We start from the raw sequence: 14,974 nt of genomic DNA on the forward strand, positions 1-14,974 counted from the left end.
ATCAAGTTATGGCACAAGATTTTGATTTTCATTCAATAACATATAATATATCAACTTATAACATTTCTTTAAATTAAAATATATTAAATATTTATTCAGTTAAATCAGGAAGAAAAAAAAATTAAAAATTATTATTAAAAATTGGATAACTACCGTGACTGTAGTTACACTTTTTAACTGATTACCAAATTTGCACTTTTTAAGAGAATTTAAATATATTAATTAAACATATGTACCTTAATTAGCGAAATTCGTTTTTAATGGTAATTTTTTTTGATTTTTTATCCTAAAAAAATTCTATTCTGTTATCTTTCTTTCCATAAACGTGTTTTAATTTTTTTTTTCCAAAAATTTGACTATATTCATAAAACAATTAAAATTGAAGGTTGAAAAAGTTTAGATTTGATTTGATGGAGAAATTTGTTTCAATTTTAATTAAACATGGTGGCAAATGGAATTCATCAGGTTAGTTTTTTTATATATTTTAGTAATGTGTCGTTTTATTTTTCCTGTCGTTTTCATCAGGTTAGTTTATATATTGCATATGTGAAATTGATATATTTTTTTTGAAACATTAATTTAGTGTTTCTACTAATAAAAATTTCGTAATGTTAAATGTATTTTCATGTGTAATTAAAACGAATAGTGATGGTAAATGTGATTACTGGTTAAAATTTAATATTTTAAAGTTTTTGATAAATTTAGCAAATTTTTTGTTTTTGAAACATTAGAAAATAATATACATATTGTATTAACAATGTATACATTTTGTATTTTAATGTATATATATAAAGTATGAACAACATATACGAAAATCAATTGAGTATGAAATTGAATTAACTGTATATTATTTTTTATATTAAATTGGATAAAAGACTATGAAATTGTATTTTAGATTGTATGTAGTAGTTAGTTGTGTAGTATGCAGTATGTATAAAAATTGTTGTAATTTTGTTTTGATTTAAATTTTTGTTATTGTATATATACGTGTCTTGTATATAATTTTGTGTGATTTGTGTATTAATTTTGTAGTAAACAATGTATTAATTGTGTATTAAATTATAATAGTGTACAAACAGTGTGGTAATTGTGTATTAAATTCTATATAAAGTGTGTATTATTTTTTGTACAAATTGTATAAAATGTGTGGTAAACATTGTATGATTTGTGTATTAATTTTGTATAAAATGGTATTAAGTGTGTAATAAACAATATATTAATTGTTTATTAAATTACAAAAGTGTATAAACAGTGTATTAATTGAGTATTAAATTGTGTATGAAATCTGTGTATGAAGTGTATAAATTGTGTAGTATTATTTTTTGTATGAAGTGTATAAATTGTGTATGAAATCTGTGTTAATTGTGTATGAATAATTTTTTAATTTTATTATGGGATGCACTGAATGTAATTTTAATGTTGTGAAACAGAGAAATACGTCGACTTTGAAGTGGAGGGCATCTTATACGATACTTCTACTCTTTATACTGGTTTAGTAAATTCTATAGTAACTCAGCTAAACATAGAAGAAAATCTAAATTCTGTTGAGATAAAGTATATAGTTAGCGAAATGTGTCCACTTATAAAAATTCATAATGATGTTGGGGTAAAGGTTTATCTAGATCAAATGAGGGTGAATTTGGATTTTTTTTACAAAATATCCTTTATGCATCACTTTGAAAGATTGTGGGCAGTATAACGAATGTCATAGAGTTATAGTTAATGATATAATAAATTCTGATGTTAGATTATCACAGAATAACATAGATCTATACACCAACAATTCTATCCGTTTGATCGGAATGGATTTAGACGAAGTAGTCAATGATAATAGTGAAGTAGATAATGATATAATATGTGATCATTCTAATTTATTTGTAGCTGAAAATCAGATTTATAATAATAAAGAAACCCTTAAGGAGGTTATGAGGCATGATGGACTTGTTGAGAAATTCAGCTTTCGGGTTGCACGTTGTAATGCATCTAAGTAAGTTTAAATTTATTTATTTATTTATTTTGTTTTGTTATAATGTATATATATTTTAATGTATATTTTATTAAATTCTGTAACAGTTATCATCTGCATTGTATTTCTAAGAGTTGTTCTTGGATGATGAGGGCATCTAGTTTGAATAAATCTAGTTTATTCAAAGTACGGAAGTATATTGCTCAGCATACATGTTGTGTTAGAGAAAGAGTTTATGCCAAACGTCAAGGGATAACTGACGTTGTAGCTGTATTGATAATGGATAATTATATTGAGAGCTAAAGAAAAAGCAGTAAAATTGGTGCGAGGAGATCCAGCAGAATCTTATGCAAGATTACCTGGTAATTTCGAATATAATGATAAATATAAATACTTGTTTATTTTGTTGTGTATTAACAGTTTCGTGTATTATTTATGTATAAGATATGTATTTTTTAAGTATGAATTGAGCTGTTATTTTCAGGTAATTTCAAAATAAATTTATACAGTAACAGTTATGTGTATTTTTTATGTATGAACTACGTATTTTTTATGTATGAATTGGACTGTTATTTTCAGGTTATTTTTACATTTTGGAGCAAACATATCCAGGATCTGTTTTGAAAATAAAAAGGAATGAAGATGATACATTTTTATATGCATTTGTTGCTTCAGAAGCATGTATTAGGGGCTGGGAATATTGTAGGCCAATTGTGGTTGTTGATGGCGCTGCATTAAAATGTTCATATGGTGGTACAATGTTAACTGCAAGCACATTGGATCCGGGAGGTAAAATATTAGCCTATATAATTTTCTAATTATATAATATAATGAAAAAGTATATGAATGATATTTTTTATTTGTGTGATATTTTTTAAAAAAATTAATGAGCAGGTCATATACTTCCGTTGGCGTATGCGATAGTAGATTCTGAAAATGATGCTTCATGGACATGGTTCTTTGAGCAATTTAGAGAAGCATATGGAGTTAGACAAAATATGTGTTTTATGTCAGACAGAAATGAAAGCATATGGAAAGGGACAACAAATGTATATCCTGAATCAGAACATTATGCATGCATATGGCATTTATCAGTCAATGTTTTGAAGAATTTCAATAGAAATACTGAAAATTTGAAGATGTTGTTCTTTTCATTGGCAAAAGCTTATACAAAACAACAGTTTGAGACAATTATGGGAAGAATAGATCAGATAGATACGCGAATACGGCCATACTTGTTTGATATTGGTTATAGCAAATGGTCAAGAGCTTACTCGAATTGTAAGCGCACATGGACGATGACTTCAAACATCGCAGAGTCATTGAATAATGTTAACAGATTAGCACGGAGGTTACCGGTGATTTCACTTCTTGAGTTTATGAGGGTGACAATTCAGAGGTGGATTCACAAGCATAATGAGGAGGCTGATAAGACTACATCTAATCTGACAAAAAAATATGATGTTTATCTACAGAAAAGTATTACATTGTCGTGCAATATGAGGGTATGTTTTTCACTGTTTTGTATTTTTAATTCATACTAATCTTCAGCATATATAAAATATTTTTTTTTTCACAGGTGATACCTTCAACTGTTGATCTGCATGCTGTAGCTGAAGGAGCAAAGAAATACATAGTAAATTTGAACACAAGGATGTGTAGTTCCATTATGAGATACCATGTGGTCATGCAATTGCTGTTCTCCGGTACAGGAAGTTACATGAAGCAGATTTCTGTTCTGCTTTTTATAGCCTCAAGAATTTCAAAGATGCTTATGCCATTTCTGTCGAGCCTATCCCGTGCGAGAGTACATGGGATATACCAAGTTATATTTCAGATCCTAAATTGATGCCGCCTGGTCCAAAAAGAGCAACAGGAAGACCCAAACTAGAACGGTGGAAGGGATTCGCAGATGTGAAGTTCAAGAAGACAAAAAGCACATGCAGTAGATGCCATCAGGTTGGACACAATAGGAAGACTTGTTCAAATTATCCTGTACAAAAACAATGATGTCGTAATGTTAAATCTGTGTTATTGAGGCATTACATTGTTATAAATATGTTTTTTTATTGAATAATATTAATATTTATACAAATGTCATACAGTATTCATACAGTTTTCATACATTATTCATACCACTAATATACATACAATTTGTTTGTGTTTGTATTTTGAAAAATATATTTTATAATTTGTCATAATTCATATATTTTTCATATATCATTTCTATGTACTATATATCAAATTTTAATATGACATTCATAATTCATATAATTTTCATACATGATTCATACAGTTTCATATATGTTAAAGTGAGACACCTTTAGTAATAATCAGTAATAATTTATATAAAACCATGAGTAGTCAAAATTAAAAAAAAACAGAAACAAATTGTATGTATATTAGTGGTATGAATAATGTATGTAAGATGGTGATACGCATTTAATAATGTATAATTGTATGATATAATTCATACATTTTTCATACAGTATTCATACCAGTAATATAATTAATATAAGTTTCTGTTTGTATTTTGAAAGTGTATAGTATTCAATCAAAACAAATTTCAATATTACTATGTACTATATATCAAATTTTAATATGACATTCATAATTCATATTATTTTCGTACATGATTCATACAGTGTTCATATATGTTAAAACTGAGACACATTTAATAATAACCAGTAATAATTTATATAAAACCATCAAAGTATTCATAATAAAAAAACTGAAAATACATAAATTGTTCATAAATTAAAAAAAAAAGTCTTTCAAATAAATTATCTATGTGCCATGAAGATTTCTACTTCCTGATACGGAATTTTGGAGTAGGATAATTGGTGGTGTCCATAACTTGTTCTTTATGAGTTCGAGGTTCACCCTTCTTGCTAGCAACTGTTCCTGTAACTTCACTTTCACTGATTGCGCCTTCATCATTCTTTGATTTTCCATAATGCCAAAGTAATGTTGCATATCTTTGACGATGATATGTTGAATCAATATCAATATGTGACATATCAAAAACACCATTGCTCATGTATTCAGCAAATAGAGATGTGTATAAACCACAATCACTGTAAACAAATTGAAATTTTTTTTTGTAATGAATATTAGCAATTTCAATTTAAAATGAATAAAAAATAATGTAAGAAATATACATACTTTGAACTTTCTTCTTGTTGAGGAACATGTGTAACATTCTTGATACTTAGAGGTTCAGAGTGAGATTTCTGTTGATAATCAGGGAGATTATTCGCATACAAATCAAGTCTTTTGCCATAAAACCCTGTGCTCGTCAGAAATAAAGGAATCATGGTTGCAAACTTATCAACGGCTTCTTTGACTTTCCTTGAATGAACAGATCCTCCCATCATCGAATCATATACATATAGACATCTATTTTTGATTCGGAATACAACAAGAAACCAATGGAATTTGTCATTGATGTTGACTGGGATGATTACTTCATCAACCCTATCTCACGGAATGTTAGCAAGTAGCTTATATCCTCTAATGCATTGTCCAACATCATGGTCCGGTGATATGCATCTCATGTCACATTGTGATTGTCTCCACTGTTTCTCAATGTTATCAACCCATGCCATAAACCAACAATCAACAGTACTGTAAGTAGTGACATTTTGGGAGTATTTTGCCTTCTTTCGGAGATAATACATTATTGTATTAATATGTTGTTTTAACAAAAAAAAATACATATGTGATCATTCACTGTTCACACATGTTTCATACAGAAAATAGACATACAGAAAACATCACATATATAACACATATTTCATACAGAAAACATACATACAAAAACCATACATATATCACATATTTCATACGGAAAATATACATACAGAAAACATACATATATCACTGCAATAGTACATATATCACTGCAATTGTATTAATATGCTATTTTTTTTTAAAAAAAAATACATATCTAATTCATTGACTGCTCACACATATTTCATACATAAAATATACATACAGAAAACATACATATATCACTGCAACTCAAAAAACATAATATTTAGTTGAAAAAAAAGGTCTTACCCCGTCCTCCCAAGGTCTGCCCGGTTGACTCATTATGTGAAAAAAATCTTTCTCTCTGATTTTGACTACGCCAAAGTCCATTTGAGGATGAAATGAGTTTTTAATCTTGGAATAAGCTGCTTTTCTGTATATGTTTAAAAAAGTGTTATATTAATTTAGTAGTTTAGAAATTAATTAAAACATTTTTTATCATCGTACAAATTACCTGCCACGTCTGCTCGACACATCTTTGAAAATCCATTTATTGAACTCCTCAATCATTTCGTCTGGTACATCAAACCCATTGTGATTTTGGAATGGATGTTTGATTTGAAAGAATGTAGGTACTCTATTTGAACTGCTTTCTCCTTCCGACATTCTGATATAAGGAGAAGAGTCGTATTTACCCACATTCTTGTTTCTTGTTCGCAGATTTGGAGTCGTTGTGGCATTAAGAATCGGATCCAGGGCAATTATTTGTGTCATGGTAAAATCAGGATAATCGTCCAATGTTGGTGGTTTTGATTTTGACGCTGTAGATGCATCAACATTTAAACAATCATCCGTTGATTTTTGAGCTGCATATACATGAAAAAATGTTAAATAAAAAAAAATTCTAAAATTTGAATTTATGTGATAAAAATGAATATATCGTACCAGCTGTGTTTGAACTTTGGACTTGTTGTGGAATTGTCTCTGTAGGCATATCTGTCGGATCATATTGTGCAGCATGATGGTTGACATTTTCCTGAAACATGTATTCATACACATATAATACACAACTAATACAGTGAATCATACACAATTCTAATAAACTTACAACATAATATTGAGAAATACATAATACATACAGATAGTATACAAAACATGATACAATATAATCAAACACATTTCAAACAACCTTACAACAATCTTTCATACACAATATACAAATCAAAACATAAAGTATAACTAATTATGGATATTACTAATCACCAGTATCAGAAAACTTGATACAACAAAATTTATACACAATGGATACATATTTTATATATACAGTGATATGATAGTATACTAATTAATACACAATTCATACATTGGATCATACACATTTCATACAGTTAATCATACACACTTCATACAGTGAAACATACATAAAAAATACATGTTTCAGCAATTGATATTGTAATATGAAGAAATCTGTAATTTCATACAGTGAATCAAACACAATTCATACAATATTTAATTACACAAAATTTATATATTAAATATTTTATACCCAAAAAACAGAAAATAAAAATAACATAATTTATAATTTTTTCAAACAAAATTCATACATAAAGTATACATAGATATATATACCTCTGGTTGTTCTTCAGGTATTTGTTCTCCTCTTGACAATCGAATCTCATCAATTATCATTTTGGTGGAGTTATCAACATACATCTTTATATCAGCCATGTGCTTGTGAACCTTATCGGTGAACATAAAAAAATTTATACATTAATAGTTTATAAAGTCATTATATTAATTATATAAAAATATGTTGGAACTTACAGTGATTTTGAGTTCTTTTAACTCTGCCTTAACCTGTTAATTAAAAAAATAAGTATTTGATATGTGTACTGTAATTTCAAAAAAAATTATGTTTATTTCAATATTTTACTTGTACCTCTGCAATATCAGCTTTCAATTCTTGAACTTTATGATCACTGTCAACAGCACGATTTTCCGATGATCTTGGATTTTCTGAATCCTGGTGGCTGCTGGACTGATTAATAATGGTCTCGTCCATTAGATTTAACTGTTCTTCCGATAAGACAATATTTCTGAATTTATGCTGCATAAAAAAAAATGTATAATGTATAATGAATTATATTGAATGTAATAACATTATAAGAAAAATACCTGATTCCCATGAGTTCTGAAAATTGTTTTCTTCAAATCGTCAAAAAAAATGACGTCATTCGGTGTCTTCCAGTTCAGTATTCTCGGTGTGCGATTTGAAACTCGTATAGCAATGGTGTTGTCAAATGGATGACAACACTCATAAAACCATATTTGCAGTGCTATGTGGAACTGACTGAATTTGAATGACGATGAATTTTTTTTGAATTTTTTATTGCAAGCTTTGAGTGTTAAATTAAAACACTCATTTGCCCAAGGGAAAGTGGCATACTGTCCAGACTCTACCAAATCAAAATACAATTTTGGAACTGTTGTCTTTGAAGGGTCTGATGCAGTCAGAAATGAAGAGATAAAGTACAGGATCCCGATTTTTAGTTTATCATCTTCTTCCCAAAAATTTTGCAATTTAAACTTGTAGTAAAAATCAGACTTGGATACTTTATTAAAATCTCCAAAATTTTCAGCAATGAGTCTGTTTTGAACATGTGGATCTGAAACAAAATCAGAAACAGGTCCACATTTCAAACCAGTTATAGCAACAAACTCTTTTAGACCAAAATTTAACTCTTTACCATTTACTTTAATGACAAACTGTCATCCCTAACATTTTCATTCTCCATTATAAATAAGTGCCTCAACAATTGACATTGAATTTTAATGTGATGTAAATTATAAAAAAATCCAAAAGGGATTTCATCTAGGAATTGTTGAAACTTATCTTGACCTAAAAAGGTCAACAAATCCGCAAACACGTTCATGTTAATACATGAAGACAGATGTGTGTGTGTCTTCTTCTCCTAACAAAATTGTAAAAATTAAATACATTAATCATACACATATTCATACACATGTAATACAAAACTAATTCATTTACATAGTATACAAAACATAATCAAAATATAAAATATAAAATAATTATGAATATTACTAGTAAACAGTACCCAAAAACTTGCAAAAAAAAAAATTCATACTCATTTTATATATACAGTGAATCATACAGTGAATCATACAATATTCATACAGTGAATCATACAAAATTCATACAGTGAGTCATACACAATTCATACAGTGAATCATACAAAATTCATATAGTGAATCATACAAAATTCATACAGTGAAAAACAGTACCCAAAAACTTGAAAAACAGTACCCAAAAACTTGATAAAAAAAATTCATACATATCTTATATATACAATGAATCATACAAAATTCATATATTGAATCATACACAATTTATACAGTTATCATACACAATTTCATACGGTGAATCATACATAAAAAAAACATTATTTATTTAAACAGAAATTTCATATAGGGAATCATACACAATTCATACATTATTTATTTTACACAAAAATTGTATTTTAACTATTTTATAGCCAAATAAAAGAAAAAAAAATAACAGAATATAAAAAAATATTAAAAAATTAACTTTTACTAACCTTTGAACTTTTTTTGGGTTTATCAGTTTCTTCTTCTTCTGCTCTTGTTTTTTTGGATTTTGATTTTATCAACTCTTCCACAAAATCAGATTCAGAATCTGATGATTCCTTGATTTCTTTTCCTTTCCTTTTCTTTCCTCTTTCTTTAGTCGTTTTCTCAGATTCATCTTCTCTTTTCTTTTTCTTTCCCTTTTCTCTTCTTCTCATTTTCCTTTGGATTTTGTGTTTGTGATAAAATTTTGAAGGATGTAGCATGAAAATCGTCTGAACTTGCTTCTTCATTCAATCTTCTACTTTTTCTTGGTGTTTCTTTGCTTCTTTTAGACATTGTAGGGTTTGTTTATAGCAAGATTTAAAGATTTGAATGCTAAAAATTAAGATTTGAATGTAACTATTTGAGAATTCTTGAAGAATAGTGTTAAGAGAGATGGAATTTTGAGAGAGGAATTAGGCGTGCTAAGATGGTGAAAGCGTGTGAAAATGTTGAAAGGTTTCGAGAGGCGTGCGTTTGTAATGATTTTGAAAATAAATGGGGAAGAACAAAAATTTTGGGTAATATACTTTTTTTTTTTTAGATATTGTTTTACAGTTTTAAAACTGTAATTTTTTAAATTTTGATAAAAACCCTATAATTTTGTAGTTATCTTAAAAAAGGTAACTAAATAATATTTAATTTAAATAACTCTAATTAAGAGTTTTGTTTAAAAAAGGTAACTTAAAATAATAAGTGTAATTAACTACATTGGTTTAAATATGGTAATTGAATTATTAAAATAAGTTAATTATTATTTTAAAAAATTAATGATAATAGTATAATATTTCTTAATATGCTATAACTTGATAATAATATGCTATAAGTAGTGTAATATTGAAAAGTTTGTTTATAACTTGATATTTAACATCTTAAATGTGTGTGTAGTGTTATTTTTATACAAAAAATTCGATCATGATATTTTTGATTTTTTAAAAAAATAATAGCAAAGTAAAAGTATCATGATATAACTCATGTGATGTTTTATAAGGCAAAACAAGTTACCGTATCACTTAATTTTCACAAAATTTATGATGTTGAAAACATAAATTTTATATATAATGCACAAATTATGATCACATTCGATTGAGAGTTCTCACCTCTTTGAGCTTAGGTCAGCAAGAAGTCATCCCCGAGGAAAGAATGAGTCTTCGGCGAGCCGGTACCCACTACCTGTTCCAGAAACCTCTGGATGTGATGTAATATATATAACCAACAAATTATGTCTTGCCAGAGGTAATTTAGTTTTTATTAAATTTATATTGATTAAGTTCAATTTAAGAACATTATGTTTTAAGAGTTCATAACTCACAAGTTATATCTTACGGTTACAGGTTACAAGGCATAACTTAGTTTTATGTTGATAGAAAAACCTACAAAATTATGTCTTAAGTTCTCTAGTTTGTGAATTAAATACTACACAACTAATTTTGTGGGACGGAGCAAAAGTTACCTTGTGAAATTAGGCTGGTATTTTGACTTATAAATTTTCATTAAATAAATATAGGAAAAATAAAATAAAAGCAGCCTGAAATAGCAAAAACTTGTTTTAAATGTCATAATGGATGCCATTTTTGGGTCATTTAATTAGCTAATTAAAGGTTAAATGTTATATGAAGTTAATTAATTGAATATGATTAATGTTCAATATTAAAACTAATTTGTGACCACATATCTATCTGAAATGAAGTAGTATACATAGAATAGTCAAAGTTATGATGATGAAGAAGCTAATTTATAAGTAGCTTTTGAAGAAGAGTCCCCACCTTCCCAATTTGGAATATTATATATAATTATATATGAAGAAAGAGAGGGTCAACTTATTGGCAACCTTAGCTTGTATATAATATATGTGTGTTGGTCACAATTAATAATATATATAATTATATCACCGACAAATCTTAGGGGGTAATATATCCATCTCTTTCTCAAATATATGATGTTGATTGCCCATTTTCATCCACAGTTATTAGCTAGCATATATCATGTTATAACTATTTATTATTTGATTTGATCCCACCAACAAACTTAGCTTGTTACTAAATATATATATAACCTTCCCTTACTTCAAAGGACACCATTTGGTTACTTTTGTAATCATGAATGATAAATCAAAATTCACTAAAAAGGTAGTCAAAATAAAAGATTAATATTGACAACACAAGGAAGAGGATCAAAGATAAAATAATTATGATAAAATTATTAAAATTTTGTCTTTATAATTTTTATCATTTATTAATAAGGACTTATGATTAGTGAGTGGGGTTTGAAGACTTGGAAGGTGGTGATTGGGACAGTTCATTGATAATGGGGCATACTTGGGTCACTTCATAAGTGCATTCTTACGATTGGAAGAAGGCATACTTGTGATCCCCATCTTCTTGGCCTAGCTAGGTCTGCCTATATATATTTTTATTTTTTGTCGTCCTGTATATCATTTTTAAATATAAAATCAAGAGATCGATCGATCAATCAAAGAATAAATTCTTTTGGATTGATTCATTAATTCTCATTTTTGACATAAACAAGACTGATCAATCATGACTGTACGTACACTTGTACTGTGTAATAAATAACCATCCTTGAGTAGTTTAAAAATTGGGAAGTTGTTGTTTGTCACTTGAAATTGAAATGGTTCGTAATGTATTGCATGCAGAGGAATAAAGAAGAAAACACCGAGCAGCCCTAAGATTTAGTATAATATAAATAGGTTGAAAGAAATAATTAAGAATTATTCCCCTATTATATTATCGAAGCTAGCTAGGAAAGAAAGAAAGCTAGCTAGTGGAATAAAAATAATCTAAATTCTTACCTTTTTAATACATTCAACGTTATAATGATGATGTTCATTCTAGTTATAATAAGTACGTACCAAAAGATGCTACTAACGGTACCTTACTAAAGTAACTCCAAATAATCGCTGGATATAGAATTCGATGCTAACGTTGAAAATAAAGTTGTTGTTTTGATTCTTTAAGGTAATCAAACCCCTTTTTTTGTTATCTCCTTTTAATCTACTATTAACTATTTGGATCACATCTAACGTATTACTAATTCATTACCTATACCTAACCTAATAACAACTCTTGTTTAATTATATATTCCTATAAATTAAACCTTTTAGTAATAACTACGGAGTGTCCACATCTATTTTCTGCTTACATACTTGGACGACCTTCTTATTAGCTAATTATATATACTCCTTTTTTTTTTTTAAATCTCTTATGAGCCATGTTCATATATAAATTCATTTTGATAGTTCGTGTTAATATAGATCATAAAAAGGAAAGTTCAGTATAACTAGACAATACATAAGGAAAAGTGTGATGTAGCATTTGTGATAAATTTATATTAACCTATTTCAATGTGTCAATATATTGTTTATGCAATCATTGTTTTTGAGGAGGAAGACCTCAAGCATTCATTCATAAATGATGGATGGGAGTACATAATTAGAGAGAGACTTAAGTAATATATGGGTGACAAAATCAGCTTATGAAATTTCCCTCATAGGAGCTACAAGGTATATACATAAAATTTGTGATTGCCTCTTCTAACCAGTTATCCTCATTATAATGATCACCATGTTTCATCTGCAAATTACAGAATTTAGTGTAAGAAAAGGGTTTAGAGAGATTATTAATTATATATATATATATATATATATATATATATATATATATATATATATATATATATATATATATATATATATATATATATATATATATATAGTTAATAGGATCAATGAATTTATCATAACCTGGATTTGATCATAGCAAACATCTTTGTGTTGGTGATAATTAACAATATTTCCGTTGATGAGGAGTTGATGATCTTCATTATTCTTAGCAAATCTTCCACGAACTCGAACACGTTTGTCTGCTAGGGTTTTGCGACAAGCATACTGTACTTACGCACACATTAATTCGTCGTCATCATATTATATATATATATATAAAACAATTAAAAATGTATATATATACATACCTTTATAGTTTTGTTGAAATTCCTTTGATTTCTTTTCTTGAGGTATCGAAGAATTCTGTCCTTTCTCTCCTCTTCTGAGTACCTCCCAATCTTCATTGATGGCGTTCCTTTGATTTTTGGACTTGTTTCTCTCTGAGAACCCTGTCAATAACATTAATACATGTTATTATAATATATATGTTGAGCCTAAAAAATACTACTCCCCAATCCATTACTGACGTGTTTTTTCTCTCTCTCAACTTTTCATGCACAAAATGTTACACTAGCATAGATAGTTTATGACAAAATTAATATGTTGACTATTTATATATATTAGTTAATAAGTAAATAAAATATGTTCTTTCTAATGTTTCATGGAAGATCATGCTGAAAACATAAGTTAGTAATAAAAAGATGTATATTTTTTTTCTAATAACTTCAGCAAAACAAAGTTACCCAATTATTGGAGGTCGCGAGAGGACAAGAGGACCAGAAGTTGGATTCAAAAGAATGATCAGTAGTTTCATCCCAAGATTCACACCCCTCGTGGTGTTGGCCGATGCATCCTTTATTATTGTTGTTGTTTTCGACTGCATAAGTAGTAGACGATGCAGGTGGTAGTACCGGCACCGTCATATCGGAAACCCCTAGCCTCTCAGGGAACCATGGCATCATTGAAATGGAGGGTGGCACATAATGATCTAATGAATTTATATTCATCACTACTTGTTCATGTTCATAAGGGCTTATTTGGGAATTGCATATTTGTGGGAGAGGATTAGTAGTAACAAGAGAAGAATTGATGAATTCATTGGAAAAAAGACCTTGAGTAGTATAGTAGTCATGATCATGAGGAGTGAAAGCCATTTTTTTTTAAAAAAATTGAAATTTGGTGTTTTTTTAATAGGATGAGTCAATTTTTGGCTTCGGTGGTCGATATGGATTTTGTGCTCTTAACTATTTATAGCTATAGTAAAGCTTTTTGGCAACTTGCTCCAGCTCTATTCTCTATGTTTCTATTGTCTCTTACTTTTTGTCTAATTTTCAGTTTTTCTTTATCGATTTTTTTAATTACTGACTAATATTAAACCACGTCTGAGCTTAACATATCTGAGTAATATGTGTGAGTTCTATGAATTATGTTAGCCAAACTTTTCCATTTTTGGTTTATGATTTGTGAATTGTTTCGGTCAAGCTTCTAAGTAAAAAAAAGAATGATCATAATTAGTCTTTGCTAGAGGAAACACATAAAAGATCAATATACTTTGAAAATATAATTAAGTAAATAAAAGTGTGTTATTTTTAGTAGTTTAAAATTTTAGATGAGATGATCAACTCACCAGAAAAATATATCCATGTGTTTGGCTTCATATAAATCATACGTGCACATTTTCAAAGTGTGTTCTCTGGTAAATAAACGGAGCGAGTTTATGGAAACATAATTATATGAATGATACGTTTAAATTGCAATATATGTATTCCTATCAATGTCTTAAACTTTTGAATGAAATAAAAAGGTGTGCATAAATATAACTTCTATTACCTTCTAATACGGCTCCTAATTTAAACGTATTCACGTCCATGATTCGTTTATATATATGGTGTAACGTGTTCCATGTAATATTATCCACAAATACA

At 28.2% G+C, this 14,974-nt stretch overlaps 3 protein-coding genes across 3 annotated transcripts; 1 reads left to right on the forward strand and 2 right to left on the reverse strand.

The window, feature by feature from the left end:
* The first annotated feature begins 1,802 nt into the window (after positions 1-1,802).
* On the forward strand, positions 1,803-3,976 carry LOC101257193 (uncharacterized). The gene is made up of 6 exons (XM_010326126.3): positions 1,803-1,987; positions 2,264-2,328; positions 2,546-2,755; positions 2,861-3,471; positions 3,546-3,622; positions 3,679-3,976. The coding sequence occupies exons 1-6, from the start codon at positions 1,803-1,805 to the stop codon at positions 3,974-3,976; spliced, it is 1,446 nt and encodes a 481-aa protein (XP_010324428.3).
* A 663-nt stretch (positions 3,977-4,639) lies between these two features.
* On the reverse strand, positions 4,640-9,863 carry LOC138337268 (uncharacterized). Its single transcript, XM_069287176.1, has 9 exons — positions 9,337-9,863; positions 7,895-8,691; positions 7,659-7,826; positions 7,544-7,576; positions 7,349-7,459; positions 6,665-6,755; positions 6,234-6,585; positions 5,132-6,152; positions 4,640-5,043 (listed from the first exon to the last, which is right to left on the reverse strand). Exons 3-8 carry the CDS (start codon positions 7,779-7,781, stop codon positions 5,990-5,992), a joined length of 873 nt encoding a protein of 290 aa, XP_069143277.1. The 5' UTR covers positions 7,782-7,826; positions 7,895-8,691; positions 9,337-9,863; the 3' UTR covers positions 4,640-5,043; positions 5,132-5,989.
* Positions 9,864-12,747: 2,884 nt separating this feature from the next.
* LOC101256897 (zinc finger protein HD1) lies at positions 12,748-14,286 on the reverse strand. The gene is made up of 4 exons (XM_010325908.4): positions 13,793-14,286; positions 13,358-13,498; positions 13,131-13,274; positions 12,748-12,960 (listed from the first exon to the last, which is right to left on the reverse strand). Exons 1-4 carry the CDS (start codon positions 14,201-14,203, stop codon positions 12,856-12,858), a joined length of 801 nt encoding a protein of 266 aa, XP_010324210.1. The 5' UTR covers positions 14,204-14,286; the 3' UTR covers positions 12,748-12,855.
* Between the last annotated feature and the right edge of the window lie 688 nt (positions 14,287-14,974).

The sequence above is a fragment of the Solanum lycopersicum genome, chromosome 7 (assembly GCF_036512215.1).
Source record: "Solanum lycopersicum chromosome 7, SLM_r2.1".
Lineage (NCBI taxonomy): Eukaryota > Viridiplantae > Streptophyta > Magnoliopsida > Solanales > Solanaceae > Solanum > Solanum lycopersicum.